The sequence below is a fragment of the Condylostylus longicornis genome, unplaced genomic scaffold (genome assembly GCF_029603195.1).
Source record: "Condylostylus longicornis isolate FDR11 unplaced genomic scaffold, ASM2960319v2 ptg000272l, whole genome shotgun sequence".
NCBI lineage: Eukaryota > Metazoa > Arthropoda > Insecta > Diptera > Dolichopodidae > Condylostylus > Condylostylus longicornis.
In genome coordinates this window covers 6,604-22,500 of record NW_026578236.1, presented here as the reverse complement: position 1 = coordinate 22,500, position 15,897 = coordinate 6,604, and the positions used below count along the sequence as shown (strand labels likewise).

General features: G+C 28.2%; 1 protein-coding gene across 1 annotated transcript in view; it reads right to left on the bottom strand.

The window, feature by feature from the left end:
• Positions 1-15,461, bottom strand: part of LOC129616665 (protein Optix) — a 15,472-nt gene extending 11 nt beyond the window's left edge. Inside the window, exons 1-4 of the mRNA XM_055532296.1 lie at positions 14,676-15,461; positions 6,717-6,835; positions 6,379-6,628; positions 1-806 (exon numbers count right to left, since the gene is read on the bottom strand). The exon at positions 1-806 is cut by the window's left edge and continues 11 nt beyond it. Coding sequence (XP_055388271.1) covers positions 155-806; positions 6,379-6,628; positions 6,717-6,835; positions 14,676-14,956 — 1,302 coding nt within the window. The 5' untranslated portion in view covers positions 14,957-15,461 and the 3' untranslated portion in view covers positions 1-154. The remainder of the gene's footprint in view (positions 807-6,378; positions 6,629-6,716; positions 6,836-14,675) is intronic.
• Positions 15,462-15,897: the final 436 nt, after the last annotated feature.

Genomic DNA, 15,897 nt, shown 5'->3' with positions numbered 1-15,897 from the left:
CTTCCTTTATTTCAATTATATCTTAAAAAATGTACATTTTTTTTTAATTTTTCTTTAATGTTTTTGTTGTTAATAATTATGAATTATATTTCTGCAAAATCATATCATGTTTAAGTTTTTCAATGCCATCGCAAATTTTTCATCAGCATTATTTTCACGTTATTTCTGTAGCTTGCGGGGGAGGGGAGGTTGAAAATGGTCGATGTATAAATTGTACACTTAAGAGTTGTTTTCTCTCACTAACTACTGTTGTGGGTATATCAGCATTTTGAACACTGTTTGCAATATTTGAATTTAACACAGCTGGAGTACTTATTCGAATTTTGGGTGGTGAAATATTTACAGCAGTTGTATATGCGGACAATCTTAAATTTGCATGCCCTTGGCTCAATACATTAATATCAAGAGGTGTTGTGGTTTGTGGGTTGGGACGTATTACAGCAGGCTGTATTGGAAAGTTTTGAAAATTAGGAAGAGATGAAAAATTTTGAAAATAACGCTCGGAAAAGAAATTAACTTCATTTCTAAAAGGTACTAATCCAGGAGATGTATTTGTGCTCTCCAATTTTGAGCCAGACGAAAATTCTTTTTGTAAATCTCCTTCCAAATGAAAACTCTCATCTTTGTCATAAACACTATTTGACGTTGAATCAGGGCTGTTCTGGAATGCTATATGGTTTGGTATTGGCGAATGTGTCCCCAGTGATATGTCTGAATCCGATGCTGTTGAAGGAACTGGAGAAAGGATCATATCTCTATCTTGTTGTGCTAAATTTAACATTTCATTATCCTTGCATTGTTGTACCCTAAAAGTATAAATTTGAAGTTTGAGAGTTACATTTGTATATAATTTAATGAGATAGACTAGTACATTAAAACTAATTTTTTTGAAATAGAAGAAAACAATCATATCTGATTCAGAAGGCATGCTGCATTCAAAATTTCGCATAGAGGATTTGTTTGAAATTTCACATAAAGGGTTTAATTACATCTTTCGGAAAATAAATCAAGACTTAATTTCTGAAAGATGTAATTAAAAAAGAATTTCTCGAGTTTTTGTTTAATATGTTAAAATTTACGATTTTAAAATCTAACTAACTAGTTAAGGTAGATTAATTTACAATTTAATTTATGAAATGGGCATATAATATGTTAATTTGTGATTCATCCTCGTAGCGAAATCGGGAATGTGAGTTTAGTTAAAAAGAAATATGAAGTTACTTTTAAACTTGCCAAAACAATTAAAGAATGGTTTTCTTAGTATAACCTGACACAGTAATTTAAATATAAAAAGCTTTGGTTCAAATATGCCATGTGAGAAGGAATTGTTCATTTTACGAGTATGTACTACATCAATTAAGTTCACGAAAAAATTAAAGAATCAAATTGCAAGATATCAAACAATACTAAAGTATCTTAGATAACCTGTAATTTAATTTTTGAACACAGTTTTAGTTTTCTTTAAAAAAATTCAATTTTATCAATTATTTTTAAGGATATTTAAAAATGTATATTATGAGGAATAAGAATAGTTAAATTTTTAGAATTTTTAAGAAATAACAATAAAGCGCGTTTTAAATAAATTCTTATACCCAAAATAACATATTATTAAGTTATTTACCGATTAAAATTTTGAATTTTGAAAAATTATGTTGAATAAAGAATAAAAAAAAAATAAGGCATACGAAAAGACGAAAATAATTATGGTAGCTATATTATTGCGACCAAGTACATATATGATGAAAGTTTTGAAACATTGCAAAAAGTTTTATAAACAAAGTTTATGCTTTGCTTTTCTAGTTTTGCTCGAAAGAGTTCTCCTTTTTTTTCAAATGCGTGTAGTTAATAGTGCAACAATATATTTTGTTTCGGAAAAATATTTGGTTTATTTATAAAATAAAAAGGTTATATAGGTGAATGTTTATAAAATAAAAGGTTATCTATAATAAAGTTGGGTCAAACAAATGGTTTATATTGTAGCACTTTTCCCTTCAACAAGTGAAAATACTCCTTTTAAAACCAATCTAGCTTTGTATACCTACAACATAAGAGGTGGGAAGCCTACGGCCTCGATGCCGCATGTGGCCTAGAAGAGTTTTAGGGCGGCCCCACATCGCCACTCTTTGTATTTGTATGCCCTTTAAATATTCAATTGCTTACAACTAGAAAAAAATGCAAATATCTCACTAAATATAGTTTAACTTGAATTTTATTTATTAAACAATGAATTTAAAGTTGTTTTTGTTATTTATGTTAACTTATTCACTTTTCATTGAATTGTTTTTTGTTTTATTAATATAAGTTTATTTATTTTTATGTGTATTTATGTACGTATGCATAAAAAATTTTGATTCCAAAATAAAAAAACAATTAATCTGGAATAAATAAAAACCGTATTTAAAATCAAAAAATGGAATTTGTACAGCAATAACTGTACATAAGCTATTTTTATTGGTATTAAAGCTTATGCGGTTTCTTAGTTATTGTTATTTGAATTTTGGCCTTACTGGATAAAAAGGTTTCCCACCTCTTTACTGCAATATTAAAATTAGTGCCATTCATATACGAAACTATTTCAAGAATTGCATACATTTAGGATGAACGATTTTTGCAGTTTTTGAAATAAAGCAAAAATAAATTTAAAGAGTTGTTAACATAATGTTCAATTTTAAGGATTAATTGCGTGAGTTAAGAAAACTAATTACATTTTTTAATGGCATGGAATTCACCGTTAGCTTTCTGCATTAATAAACATTTAGATTCTTGAAGAAGCTTGCTGTTTTGAAAAAATTGAGTACCAAAAATTCCAATTTTACAAATTTCACGAGGCGATAACTTGAGAGCGGTCGAAGGTGAAAAAAAAAATTTTCTTGTAACTATTAAAATTAACTTATTATCAGTAACTTAAAGTTGTTAAAATTTCAGACTTATACAACTTGAGGTCTAGAAGAAAAAAGATATCAAAATTTTGCTTTTTTAAAGTTCAAATGTGGTAAACCGTGATAGTGCAAGCACTATATTTCTGCGTTTGCAAAATTTGAAAAATGCTTACGGTTTCACTGCTACAAATAGTCAAAAAGGGGCATTTTTAGGGTTTTTGAGGGTATAACTTTTAAAGGAGCGCAGATAGGTAAACATGTTCTTCTACTGAAGTAAGTTTTAGTAAAAATCTTCGTACATATAAAATTTCAGCTTTCTATCTTCGAGGGTGTAGAAATTTTAAAACAGACAGACGTCCGTGAAACTAATAAGCATTTTAGTTTCACTCTGTCCGCGAAACTAACAGGCACTTTTTTTTTCAAAATGTTTTTGAAAAAGAGCTAAAAACAAACTTTTTTATCGAAGTGCTTTTTTTACTACCCTGAAAATGCGCTTTAACAAAAAGTTATTTCTCATAGTTTTTTTCCTTATTATTCTGTCTATATTTGCCACAATTAGTTATTTTTATTATTTGAGTTGCTATATTTTGTATTGCTTGTGTTTATATACACTACTTATACTTCCATATATTAATTTCCTAATACTAATACTGATTACACTTCCATGTATTAATTAATATAAATAATAAAAATATAAAACCAACATAATTAATAAATTACATCATTTTTATTTACGATAATAAAACGTTAACTCAAAATCTTTAAATTATAAAATACAAAAAAAAACATTTGCAATATTATAGAAAAACGTACCAAATAACGTACAAAATAACCATGCATTTAATTTTGCAAATTTACGATCAAACGAATATTAGTCTGCTGAGATCTTTCTCACAAAAGGTCTCCACCAGTGTTGCCACTTTAGTCCAAATGGGTCAAATGTAGCCAATTTTTTTTCTTTAAAATCACGATCCATTCTCTTTGAAACTAGTCATGTTTGGCTCATTTTCTAAATCTTGAAGAAAACTTGAATTTTTACTTTTTATATAAATTTGATTATAAAAATTTAAAAAGACCTTCAAATAAAGACCTTAAAATAATAGTAGAAATTTAATAGTAGAAATTTAATATTTTAAATTTCTACTATTTAAAACTTTTTCAAAAATAGTTTAAATCAGGACATAATTTAAAGACAAAAAAATTCGTTCAAAAATTCCGCAGTTTAAAAAAAAGAAATTGAAAAATTAAAAAAAAATAAATTTTTCCAAATTTGTGACTTTGGCTAATCTGACAGTATGTAAATCGTTGACTTTTAAAAAAGTTATTTTTTTTGAAAATCATTGTTCTTTTAAAACGAAAAATACAATGCGATAAAATCGAAATATAAAGGAGTTTTCATGTACTATTATTATACAGTTACAAATGCTTAATAACTCTTTTTAAACAAAAGATTTACCCATTTCTGATTCACTTACATAGTTAACCCTGTAGAAAATCTCCTCGAAGATTTAAATTTCAGTTCAATTAGTTCATAGGGTAAAGTATTTTTTGTTATAACATCGAACACTGTTATACTATGATATCGATACCACAACAATCTTTATCTTGTTTGGTCTTTTCACTTTTTTTAAGGTAAATTTTTGAGGAAAATGTCAACAGTCAAAAATTTTTAATTTCCCTTAAAAACCTATACATTTTAATAAAAATTGATTTAAGATAAGTTAATACCATTTTTTATTATTTAGTAACCACTTTCACGAGCAAATGCATTTTATCCGTGAAATATATATATGTAATTCAATCTCCATATGTATCCATTTCGTGGAGATAGTAAAAATTTTCTTCTAACGAAATAAACTATTTATTAGAGTGTAAAAGCTGGTAAAAATTTAGGCTCTTACAATCGGGGGTCTAGAAGAAAAACTACATAAAAAATTTTATATAACGGAAAATTTAAACGGCCATTTTGTTTTTTTAAAGTTCAAGTATGGTATGTCGCGATAAAAGATATCAGCCAATATATTTCTGCGTTAGCAAAACTTGAAAAATGCATATTGTTTGACTGCAATAATAAGTTAAAAAATGGACGGGCGGACAGAGTGAAATTAATAAGGACTTTTTTTCAAAAATATTTTTCGAAAGTGCTAAAAATGAAGATCTCTCAATTATTCTTAATAACTAATGCGTGGTGCATGATTGCAAACTTATTAGCATTTTTTTATATGAAGCAACAATCTGGGACTGATTGTTATATGAAGCAACAATCTGAGCTCAGAAAACCTCTAACACGCACCCCCTCGAACCCACTTATAGTTTTGTTTGCTGGATATTTACCAAAGAATCATTTCCCAAGTTATGTGCAACCTAATGTAAAACACCCTATGGAATTGGTCCCTCAAGAATGCAACATTGAGGTAAAGAATATTCAAATTACTGCTGTAATTCAATAATGCATTACCGAGACATCGTATAGAGTATTTTAGTAATATTTGTCTCAAATCATAATAGTTTAAAAAATCTTATTATTCCAGTATAAAAGTATTCCAGAAGATTATGAAAATGCGTTTGAAAGACTTCTTTACAATTTTAAGGACACTACGAGTAATAAGCTTTTACTTGACATACCTAAAAAATAGTGAATTTGGCTCTTAATAGCGTTTCATTTTGTGCTCTCCGAAGTATACGAAGAGTTTGTCAGTAATCTCTGGTAACACACCAGGGATCAATCATTAATGATTGATCTTTCCAAAAAAATTGTAGATTCATTGTTGTTCGGTTGATTATTTTTCGTTATATACATAAAAGTGTGTATTTGACCGGCAGTAAACGTCCAGTTGCTGACATTTGATTCCTTCCAAAAGTTAGGGGGCGAATGAAATTTATATATAATACTTCAAATAAATCTATTGAATATTTTCTTCAAAACGAACAAAAATGTAAATGCCCATTAAAAACTCCAATTTCCTAGGCCTGATATATCCCAAAAGTTGATCAAGCCGTGCCACAGTTGAAATATGCTTGTATATAAAATTTCATCCAAATCAGTTCAACCGAACTTGAGATACACGCGTGCACACACAGACCGACAGATTAATAAGAATAGTTTATATACACTTTCCTACCATAGAGAAGTGTGTTCCCACCGAAAACTCGATAAGCAAAATTTGTTACCATCACAAAACCTACCTATTGTGTACACAATGCGGTCGGTAATAACAACAAAACGAATACAAAAAAAAATTTATGTAATGTATACATATGTATATAAATTTGTTTAATTTTTCTCATATATACAAATAAAAAATTGTGTATTTTTTATTTGTATATATTGTATGTTTTTGTTATGAACTTTTGAATAAATTAAGATCAAGGAAAAATTAATACTTAGAATTTAAGATCAAGAATGAAATAGATACTTAGAACTAATTTAGGAACCACACGGTATTATTCTATTGTTCATTTTTAGTAAATAATGAGCGTCGTATTTATATTATCTTACCGATTTTTTGCTGCAGCAGCTCGATCTCTTTGCCTTCGATTCTTAAACCAATTGCCCACTTGAGTGGGATTGAGACCTGTGGCTTTTGCTAATTCTCTTTTTTTAGTTGGATTTGGGTATGGATCTTGGAGATACCACTCTCTTAACAACGACCTCGTTCTTTCCTTAAAGCAATGCGTTTTTTGTTCCCCATCCCATATTGTTTGTGGAAGTGGAAACTTTTTCCTAACTCTATATTTGTCAACAGGTCCTTATTTAAATGAAAAAGAAAATCAAAACATAGAAAGATATACTTTGTTTTAAACAACATAAATCAATAGTTTAATAAAATTACATACCCAGTGATCGCCCACGTAATTTTTCCGCTTCAATATAGTGAGCTTCGAGCCACATTGCTTGTAGCTTTCCATATGAAGCCTTAGTAAATTTGTTGTTTTCTATTATTGCATACAGTTCCCTAAACATGAATAAAAATCATATGAAAAAAACTATAATTATAACAATAAAATTTAATCACTAAATTCATAACAGTATAAAATTAAAATAAAGGAGCAAAAATTAATTTAACGTATAAATGTTTTCTACCTGTTTTCTGCCATATATTTTAAGACGTTCATATTAGAAGGGTTAAATCTATTAGGAAGCAGTGGTGCAAAAAAAAAAAAATAGTAAAAAAGGAGTATTTTTAAATTTAGCAATATATTATTACTGAAAAAAGAGAAAGTTCAATTACTCATTAGTAATCACCAAGCTTTCTACTGAGCTATTCAAAAGCAAGAACAACTGGTTTCGTATTTAATGCTTGTTTTTATTTCAATGCAGTTTATTTTTTCTTATACTCGTATTAAAACGATATTCTAATAATATTGGATCATTGATTTATTTCAAATCGTAATGCAAAAATCAAAAAGATTATTCGAGCAACGTATGTCTATTGATATGGTGTACAATTGCCACATTTAGAAACCGAAATTGAACAAGGTTAAAAAGTTCTTAAAAATTAATGTATGAATATAATAATGTATTAGTATTAGCCCAAGTAAGATCTCCAACGTTTGCAGAAGAAATAACACACAAAAAGAAAATGAATAAAGTTAGGTCAAACCAATGGTTTGTATTGTAGCAGTTTTCCCTTCAAAAAGTGAAAATACTGCTTTTAAATACAGTCTATGTATACCTACCACACTATTAAAATTATTTTCATTCATATACGAAATTATACGATAAACGATTTATGCAGTCTTTGAAATAAAGCAAAAATAAATTAGTACAACTTTTGATTTCAAGGGTTAATTGTGTGAGTTAAGAAAAATTATTATATTTTTTAATGTCATGGAATTTACCGTTAACAAAACAAAATTTTGATTGTTTTATTACCGACCGTATTGCGTATTCAATAGGTAGGTTATGTGATGGCAACAAATTTTGCATATCGAAATTTCTTTGGGAATGTACTTCTCCATAGTAGGGAAGTGTAAGTAAACTATTTTTAGCAACCTGTCGGTCTGTCGGTCTGTGTGTGCACGCATGTATCTCAAGTTCGGCTGAACCGATTTTAATGAAATTTTATATTCAGGTTTATTTCGACCATGCCACGGATTGATCAACTTTTAGGATATATCGGGCCTCGGAATCTGCACTTTTTGGCGGGCCTGTTTTACATTTTAGACCATTTTAAAGAATATATTCAACCGATTTGCTTGAAATTTCATATATAAGCCTTGCTCGACTGTCCGCGAAACTTCCTAATTTTTGGAAGAAATCCGATATCAGCAACTGGAAGTTTACTACGGGCCAAATATACATTTTTGCGTATATAAAGAGAAATAGTCAACCGATTTCATTGAAATTTAATATATGAATTCCTCGTATTAAAACAATGAACATATAAATTTTTTGGAAAGATCAGGCCGATTTTACATTTTTCACCACATCTACGGCACGAAGTGATGGAATTTCTTGAAATTTGATATTTGAGTTCTGTTTGTTACTGAAACTAACTGGCGAGCATTTCAGGGAATTCGGGGAGCACAATTTGAAATTCTAGTAAGAGCCAAATTTACATTTTTCTAGGTATGTTAACTATAAGCTTACCAGTGCCTAAAAAATTGCAAAGAAGTATTCAATAGTCATTTTTATAATATTCCGTAACATTTTCACTTAATACACATCTCACTAGACAATACACATTGAGGTCGGTTAAGTGCTGACCACATCAGATTTTTTTTTTGGTATGCGAAATGCTTGCGAAATATGATATTATAACATTAGGACGATATATGTTTAGAACAGAACATGGGCGATTTACCGCGGAAAAATGTGTGTATATGAATGGGACTTCCCAGAATGAAGCGTGGCTTACAGTTGGCGTTGAAAGAACCTAAAAACTCGTTTTGCTGCTGGCGTTTTTTTGTTATCATCAGGTGTGTGTGTTAGGCACCATGCGTGTGCGGTTTTATATGCAAAATACTGGACATTTGATTTTCCCGGTCCGTTTTTTGTCCTGGGATAAGAACGGAAATAGTCCGTCGCTGTCGTTCCACTTTGGTTTTGTTTTTACACTTATATAGAGTATAACTTGCATGGCGAGTATTTTACTTCAATAAGAATGTATTTTTGCAGAGCGTTAGTATCATCGTACCCAAAATATTATCCAGGTGGTAAAATAAAACCACATGAAATTTAGAACTGCAAGAACTTTATAAAATTTAAGTTCCTGTTCATTTCAAAATATTACTAACAGATTGACTACTGTTAGTTACGACTTCTTCATTAATTTTTGACACGTTGAGTCCAAATGAATCAACCCATGCTCAAGGAGAGCACAAAAATAATTTTATTTCAATATAAATTTTTAAACATCAACTTTTTTTAAAGTTAAATAACTAGAAAGACAGGATTTCACTTGCGATATAGGGACTTTTTGATTTGTTAACTTTTTAAGATGCTGCAATATATGTACAATGTATTGTTTTTTTTTTAAATTACTGAATTTTTTAAAGTACGTTATGTATGTGTAGTAGTTTTAAGAACCGATTAAATAATCAGAAAAAATTACTTAAACAAATTTGTCTTTCTATTCGATTCCTTAAACACTGAAGACGGGTGCTTCTGGTACCCTCAAACGTGTTCGTGTGTAAATATAAATATAACTACTTCAGAAAAGTAAGAAGATCTGAATAAGATTTATATGCAGTTTATCAATCATTTGAGGTCCTACAAAAACGTGTAGATGCTATACGTACATATATTTATATCATTGCGTTTCATATTTAATATTAATTTTTCGCCAATTAAGCTATATCATTTTTGCTGCATTTGTATTATTAATTCTAATATAAGGAGCTTTATATTAGAATTAATAATATTGGAGCTTTACCCTACCATAGTTCTCTACAGAGCTAGGAAGGTTGCATTACTGGAAGAACAAGTAAGGGCGCAAATTTCTTTTTTTTTCAAAAGTGCTCAAAATCATAACTTTCAAGTCCAAAAAGCTTTTATGTTATCTTATAGGTATTACAGGTATTAATTTTTCTGCTTTATCTAATGGTTATTAAATTTTTAATATAAATAAATATTGTATTATCATTTTTAATTTATTTGTAATTTTCAATTAGATTCAAATTTTGGTATGGTATTTTGGTATATTTTAGATTCACATTTGTTTTCTAAATTTGCTTTTTATGTTATATAATGTTAAAATTTTTAATTTAACATAATATGTTATTTTGATTGCAAGGTACTTAAGCTAAAAATTGTAATAAAAATAACAAAGTTGGGTCAAACTAATTTGTAATGTATAACTTTTTCCTCCAATACGTCAAAATACTGCTTTAAAAGCTAATAGATTTTTAAATACTGCTTTAAATCTATGTAGTATTATTAAATACTGCTTTAAATCTATGTAGCTAATACATTATTAAAATGACTTTCATTCATTAAAATAAAAATTCGAAAGAGCGTTAGCGTAACGTTCGAATTAAAGGGTTAGTTGCTTGAGTTAAGAAAACAAATTTTATTTTTATCGTATTTTCCGTTAGCTTTCTGCATTTATAGAAATTTGAAAAACCTTCAGAAATATAAGGTTCCAAAAAATTGGAACTTACAAATTTCAAAGGCTGTTTCGCGACTATAACCTAACCCCCAGAAAAGGCGAGGTAGGTAATAATTTTCTTCTTTTTTCTTTTTTATTTACATCTATATAAGAAATTTCAGCTTTCTACCTTCGGAGTAGAAGTTGTGTAAACGTGTCCACAGGAATTGACGGACAGAGTGAAACTAATAAGCCCCTTTTTTAAAATTTTTTTTGGAAAATTGCAAAAAGTAAAAATAATATGTGTATGTATATATGTATTAGATTTCCAAATTTCAAATTGAAAGTACACGCTAAGGGTGACATCGTCTTGTAAATAATAGATTTTAAAAGGGTTCGCGGAACAGGGCGCAAGAAATATCGATGTTAGCTGATTATATTAACTTTCGACTTATTGAGATGAAATGTGTCAGAACTGTCAATAGTGGGAAACCGTTACTAAACCTAAAACGGATGGTCATAAATTCCCAAAACTAGTTAAAACTAAACACTATGCTTGCTCTACTTAGACTAAAAATTTATTAATTGCAATAAAAAAGACCATTGACTTAAATATTCCAAGTCTTATTAAAAACTAAACAAATTAAAAAAATGCGAAGCATACATAACTTATAAATGTAACAAGTAAAAACTTTATTTTACCTCACATTTCGACAATCGGACTATAAAAATAGTTTTTAAAATATTTAAAACTTAGAGCACCAAAACGAACTTTGCATGTCATTCCAAAAAAACTTCAAGAATATATTTGATCTATAGTTGAACGCAAAACTGCAAAGTTCTAAAACCTATTTTATATTTGATTTTAGGGTTTTTATAGCAACTACTCGACCGAGCCCAGCCATTCAATTCAAATTTTTAGAATACATACATAATATATAAAACTAGTCGTGTGTGCTTGCATTGCAAGTCTTGCAAGTATTATGCCTGCAATTTTGAAATGGTGTTCCATTCAGTATGTGAGATATTTTAAGTTTACTTTTTTTTCTTCAAAAACGCACCCGTAATATACATTTAGATATGTCTTTTTCCTAATATTTTATAAGATAAAACTTAAAATAAGGAAAGCTCTTAAACTGATTACGAAAAAGTACATAATTAAGCAAATAATTAGTTGCTTTGAGATCTAATATCTTTTGAGTAATTTATTTCAGAACCTCGCTTAACAATCTTAAGCGAGGATCACTTAAAATGCTTAATATCTTTGACAATAAGCATTTTAAGTGATCAATTACTGCTTACGCAAAAAAAAATTCGCTACTAAAATTCATGCACATAATATGTGTTTGGATTTACATGCGAATAAAACGCGCGTATAAACAGTTAACACTAAAAGTAACGTTTATAGGGTAATGCGTATGGCACACAATTTCTATGCAAAAAGTCTCAAGTTCGATCCCTGTAAAATGCGATTTGTTTAAAAAAATTTGTCAGATAAACTTTTATTGATAATTTTATTTTTTTTTTGTTTTTATTTACAATGAAATTAAAAAAGCTTTACCCTAACAAATCAATATCAGCGAGTTTCCGTTCTAAATAGTATTTTGAAAATACCCTATTTATAAGAAGTTTAATGCAATAGAATACGAGTAACATTTTCTTTACTTTATAACATATAAAATTTTGTCCTAAAAATATATTGTCAAGAAATTTAGTGTACACTTATGTTTTGCTTACTAACACATTTTGCACCAGATAGCGAAAACAATACATAACTAAATGGGTACATACTTATTATAAAACAGTGTAGATTTTATTAAATCTTTTAAATTTTCTTTCTATTCTTTTTATAAATCTTTTAAATTTTTTTTTTATTAATTTGCACCGAAATTAGTAAAAAAATTTACCCCTACAGGATGTAGTACCATTTTGTAAAAGCGGTAACAAAGCATCTTGGGAGGCGGTGAAGGGGGAGGGTGGGTGGAATCAATAATTTTTCTGGAACCCTAGAGGCAAAAACCTATCTAATGTCTTTTGTCCCATGTCCGTAGTCCTTCTAGAAGTACCCGTACTTTTTGGAACCTGAGAAGTAGCTATATATATACATATATAATGTGAAATGGGATGGTTTTTGAAGAGTTATACGAAATATGAATAAAATATGGAATGATAAGGGGAAATTCAAGTTACTGCGTAGCCTGGTGAGTAGCGTGGTAGTCTGATAAACGGAAGGTTATTGGATCGATACTAACCTAGATATTGCCGTATTTTTCTTTTTTTGAACTATTTTAAAATTAACTCATAATCTCAGACTCTTAGACCTCTAAATAGTATTGGTATATATTGCTGCAATGTTTCAAAAACTAAAGCAAAAGTATGTGCTTTCCTATCTTATGTGCCAATATACATCTTTTGCTTATATATATTTTTGGCACAAGATTACATGTTCTTGCTCCGATGTAGAAAATATTTATCAACGTGCATTTCTTAGCCTTAAAAACGAAAATATCCGGTTAATCTATGAAAATGTAAAATGCGAAATTCTGAAAAAGAAAATGTTAGTTTGTAAGTAAATATTCCATTAGAATATTTTTATATCTTAAATTCTCCTGAATAATCGCCATATTAATTAAATATTTAATTAGACTGTACTGTAACTATATTGAGAAATTTATCTGTAAGACTGAATTGAGTAAAGGAACAAGACTGATTTTTATAGCAATTCGTCAAAATATTATACAATACTAAATCATTACATAATGGATCATTTACTATATCGATTCGTTTTATTCCACATATAAGAAACAACCATTCTCTTGCATTTAATTTTGTTAGACATCAGTTTTATATTTTCATTGAACCTTATATATGCTTTGAAGATACATAAATCTTAGGACCAAATTTTTGAAAAGTAGTTTGAAATTGTTATCCTATGTGCGAATAAATATGTCATAGCTGAGTATGGAACAGACTATTACTTTAAGTTGCCATATAACCATAATTTATGCAAAATTTCGGTACTGTGTTTTCAATATTTTTTTAGATATGCCAAACTACTTTTGAAATTGTATGGCAAGAAATTTCAACGAATTTTTTCAAACACTTTGGCCCTACTAGTATATTCGCTTGTGTAATGTTTCAATATCAAAGCGTTATATCAATTTATAAACTCAAAAATTTTCGTTATTTCTCTATTTACTTTATTTATTTTTAGTGCTATGATTCTCAATAATTTCTAATTTGTGATCAAAATCTAAAGAACAATTTTGTTTTGCAAATTTTTTGTTTCTCTTAGTTAGGGAAATCTGTATACTCAACGCAAAAATAATAAAATTTTATACTTCATTTGAAATATCTCAATATTCTATAACCGTTAAAAGAAAAAATTCAAAATAAACTGCATAATTAAATAAGAAACATAAAGTTTTACCACTTAAGAATTTAATGCTCTGATTTGATGTTTTCAAAGGAGATAAAAAATAAGAATGATTTCTTTTTAATATCAACGGAGGTAAACATTACCAATATGACAATTCGAATTTCGTTTTTTTTTTTTTAAAGAAATTTCTTAAAAACTAATTTGAAAGGCGATACAAGACTAATCTGTTCATAAGTTTTATTGGAATATTAAGAAAAACCATTTCATTAAGTTTTAAACCTTTAATTAAGTTCAGAAAAACTAATATAATTTAGATTTTTCCTATAAAGCCTTGAGTTGTAATTGGCAAAACGAAATAAAAATAATGCAAAAAAGTTCATACTAACTTATAAATTAACTATTATTTAAATATTATCCTAAATTATTTAAAATTTTTCAAAAGCATTTAATTGAAAAACTAAACATCGCAAAACGTAAATAAAATTAACCTGTTACTCAAACAAAAAAAATTAATGCTTAACAGACTTAAATTACAAATAGTATTTCTACTTTTCTATATTGACTGCTCCTTCAAGTTTCCTAATTAGTACTATACATGGAAAAGAACGACTATTAAAAAAAGATCTTAAAGTTGAGAAATAAATTATACACGAACATAATTAACAATATTATAAATTCGAATAAAGTAAATATCTTATTCGAATTTCTGGAATTTTCAATTTTGTATTTAGATGCAAAGATCTTTTTACATGATTTAGAGTACTAAATTAAAATTAATTTCATTAATTGTGAAAATAAACTGAAATGAATGAATTGGATCCCTTTTGGTTCGAAAGAATAATTTAAGATAGGTTAGTGTAATATTTTAATCTTTTAAATTCAAACCTGAAATTTCCCACATGATACGCAACGACGGCTCTTGCCCTTAAAACAGACTCAGAATTGATTATTTCATGTATGTTGGGCAGAGCAACTGGTAGACTCCATAAAAATCTTGCTAATCTTTCAATATCTCCCGATTCTTCTAAAGTTTTGCAAACGATTTCGACTTGTGTTGCAGAAAATGCTAAAGTTGGTACAGCAAGAATTGGACTCGGTGCTACGATTTGATGATGACGTGCCAACGATTGTGGAGGATTAGTTCCCTCCGTCGGTCCAACGGCCATTTTGTTAAAGAAATCCACTGTGGACAAATTTGCATACTACGCTAAGCAAATATTATTTTTTCCTTTAACTGATTCAATTGTTGTTTATAGCACTTTAAAAAAATAAATTCTTTCATATGTGTAATACATCCAAAAATTTGAGGCAAAAATTTTCAAATTTATAATTTTCATTTATCTAAATTCTCATGTTTTATGATTTTTTTCCAGTAAATGACAACATTGCACTGTACACTTTTAAATAAAATTTCCTAAGCAAAAATTTTTAGCCTAAAATTGCATAAAACGGGATATATAACCGAAAACGTATCAATTTCACATTTCGCAAATTAGGTATTTGATTTTAAAAATCTATACAGTCTGGTTTTGTATTTTTTCAACATTAAATTATTAAAAAGAAAAGTATAAGACTAGCGATTAAATGTAACTTCAATTAACGCAAAAGTTTTTTTTTAGCAGAGTACTTAGTTCACATATATTTTTGTTCTCCGTATAAGCTCAACTAATGCTAAACAGTCCAGTAGTGCTATCAAAATGTAAGTTCAACCTCCTAATAATAAAACTAAAAAATTTTTTAGCACAAATGCAATGCGTGAACCAATAGGGAAACAGGGAGTATGTATATTTTCAACCACGAATCAGAAATAGCTACAATCAGAAGAGAGAAGCAGAGAATTATTATTTTTATGTTATTCTTAAATGAAAAGAAAACGAAACATAAAAAACCTTAAAGGATGGTACTGAAAAAGATTTACAAAAATTATTGCTGAACCATTTAAAAACGAATAATAACAAGTGAATGATAGTAGACAATGAAAAATAAGAAAGTGTTATAATATATACACTTTTCATGTTTGACAAGATTTCAAATTTTTATAACCAGTAGAGACAAGTTTGAAAAACAAAAATTCAATAAATTCAACAAAATATGTATAACATTACGT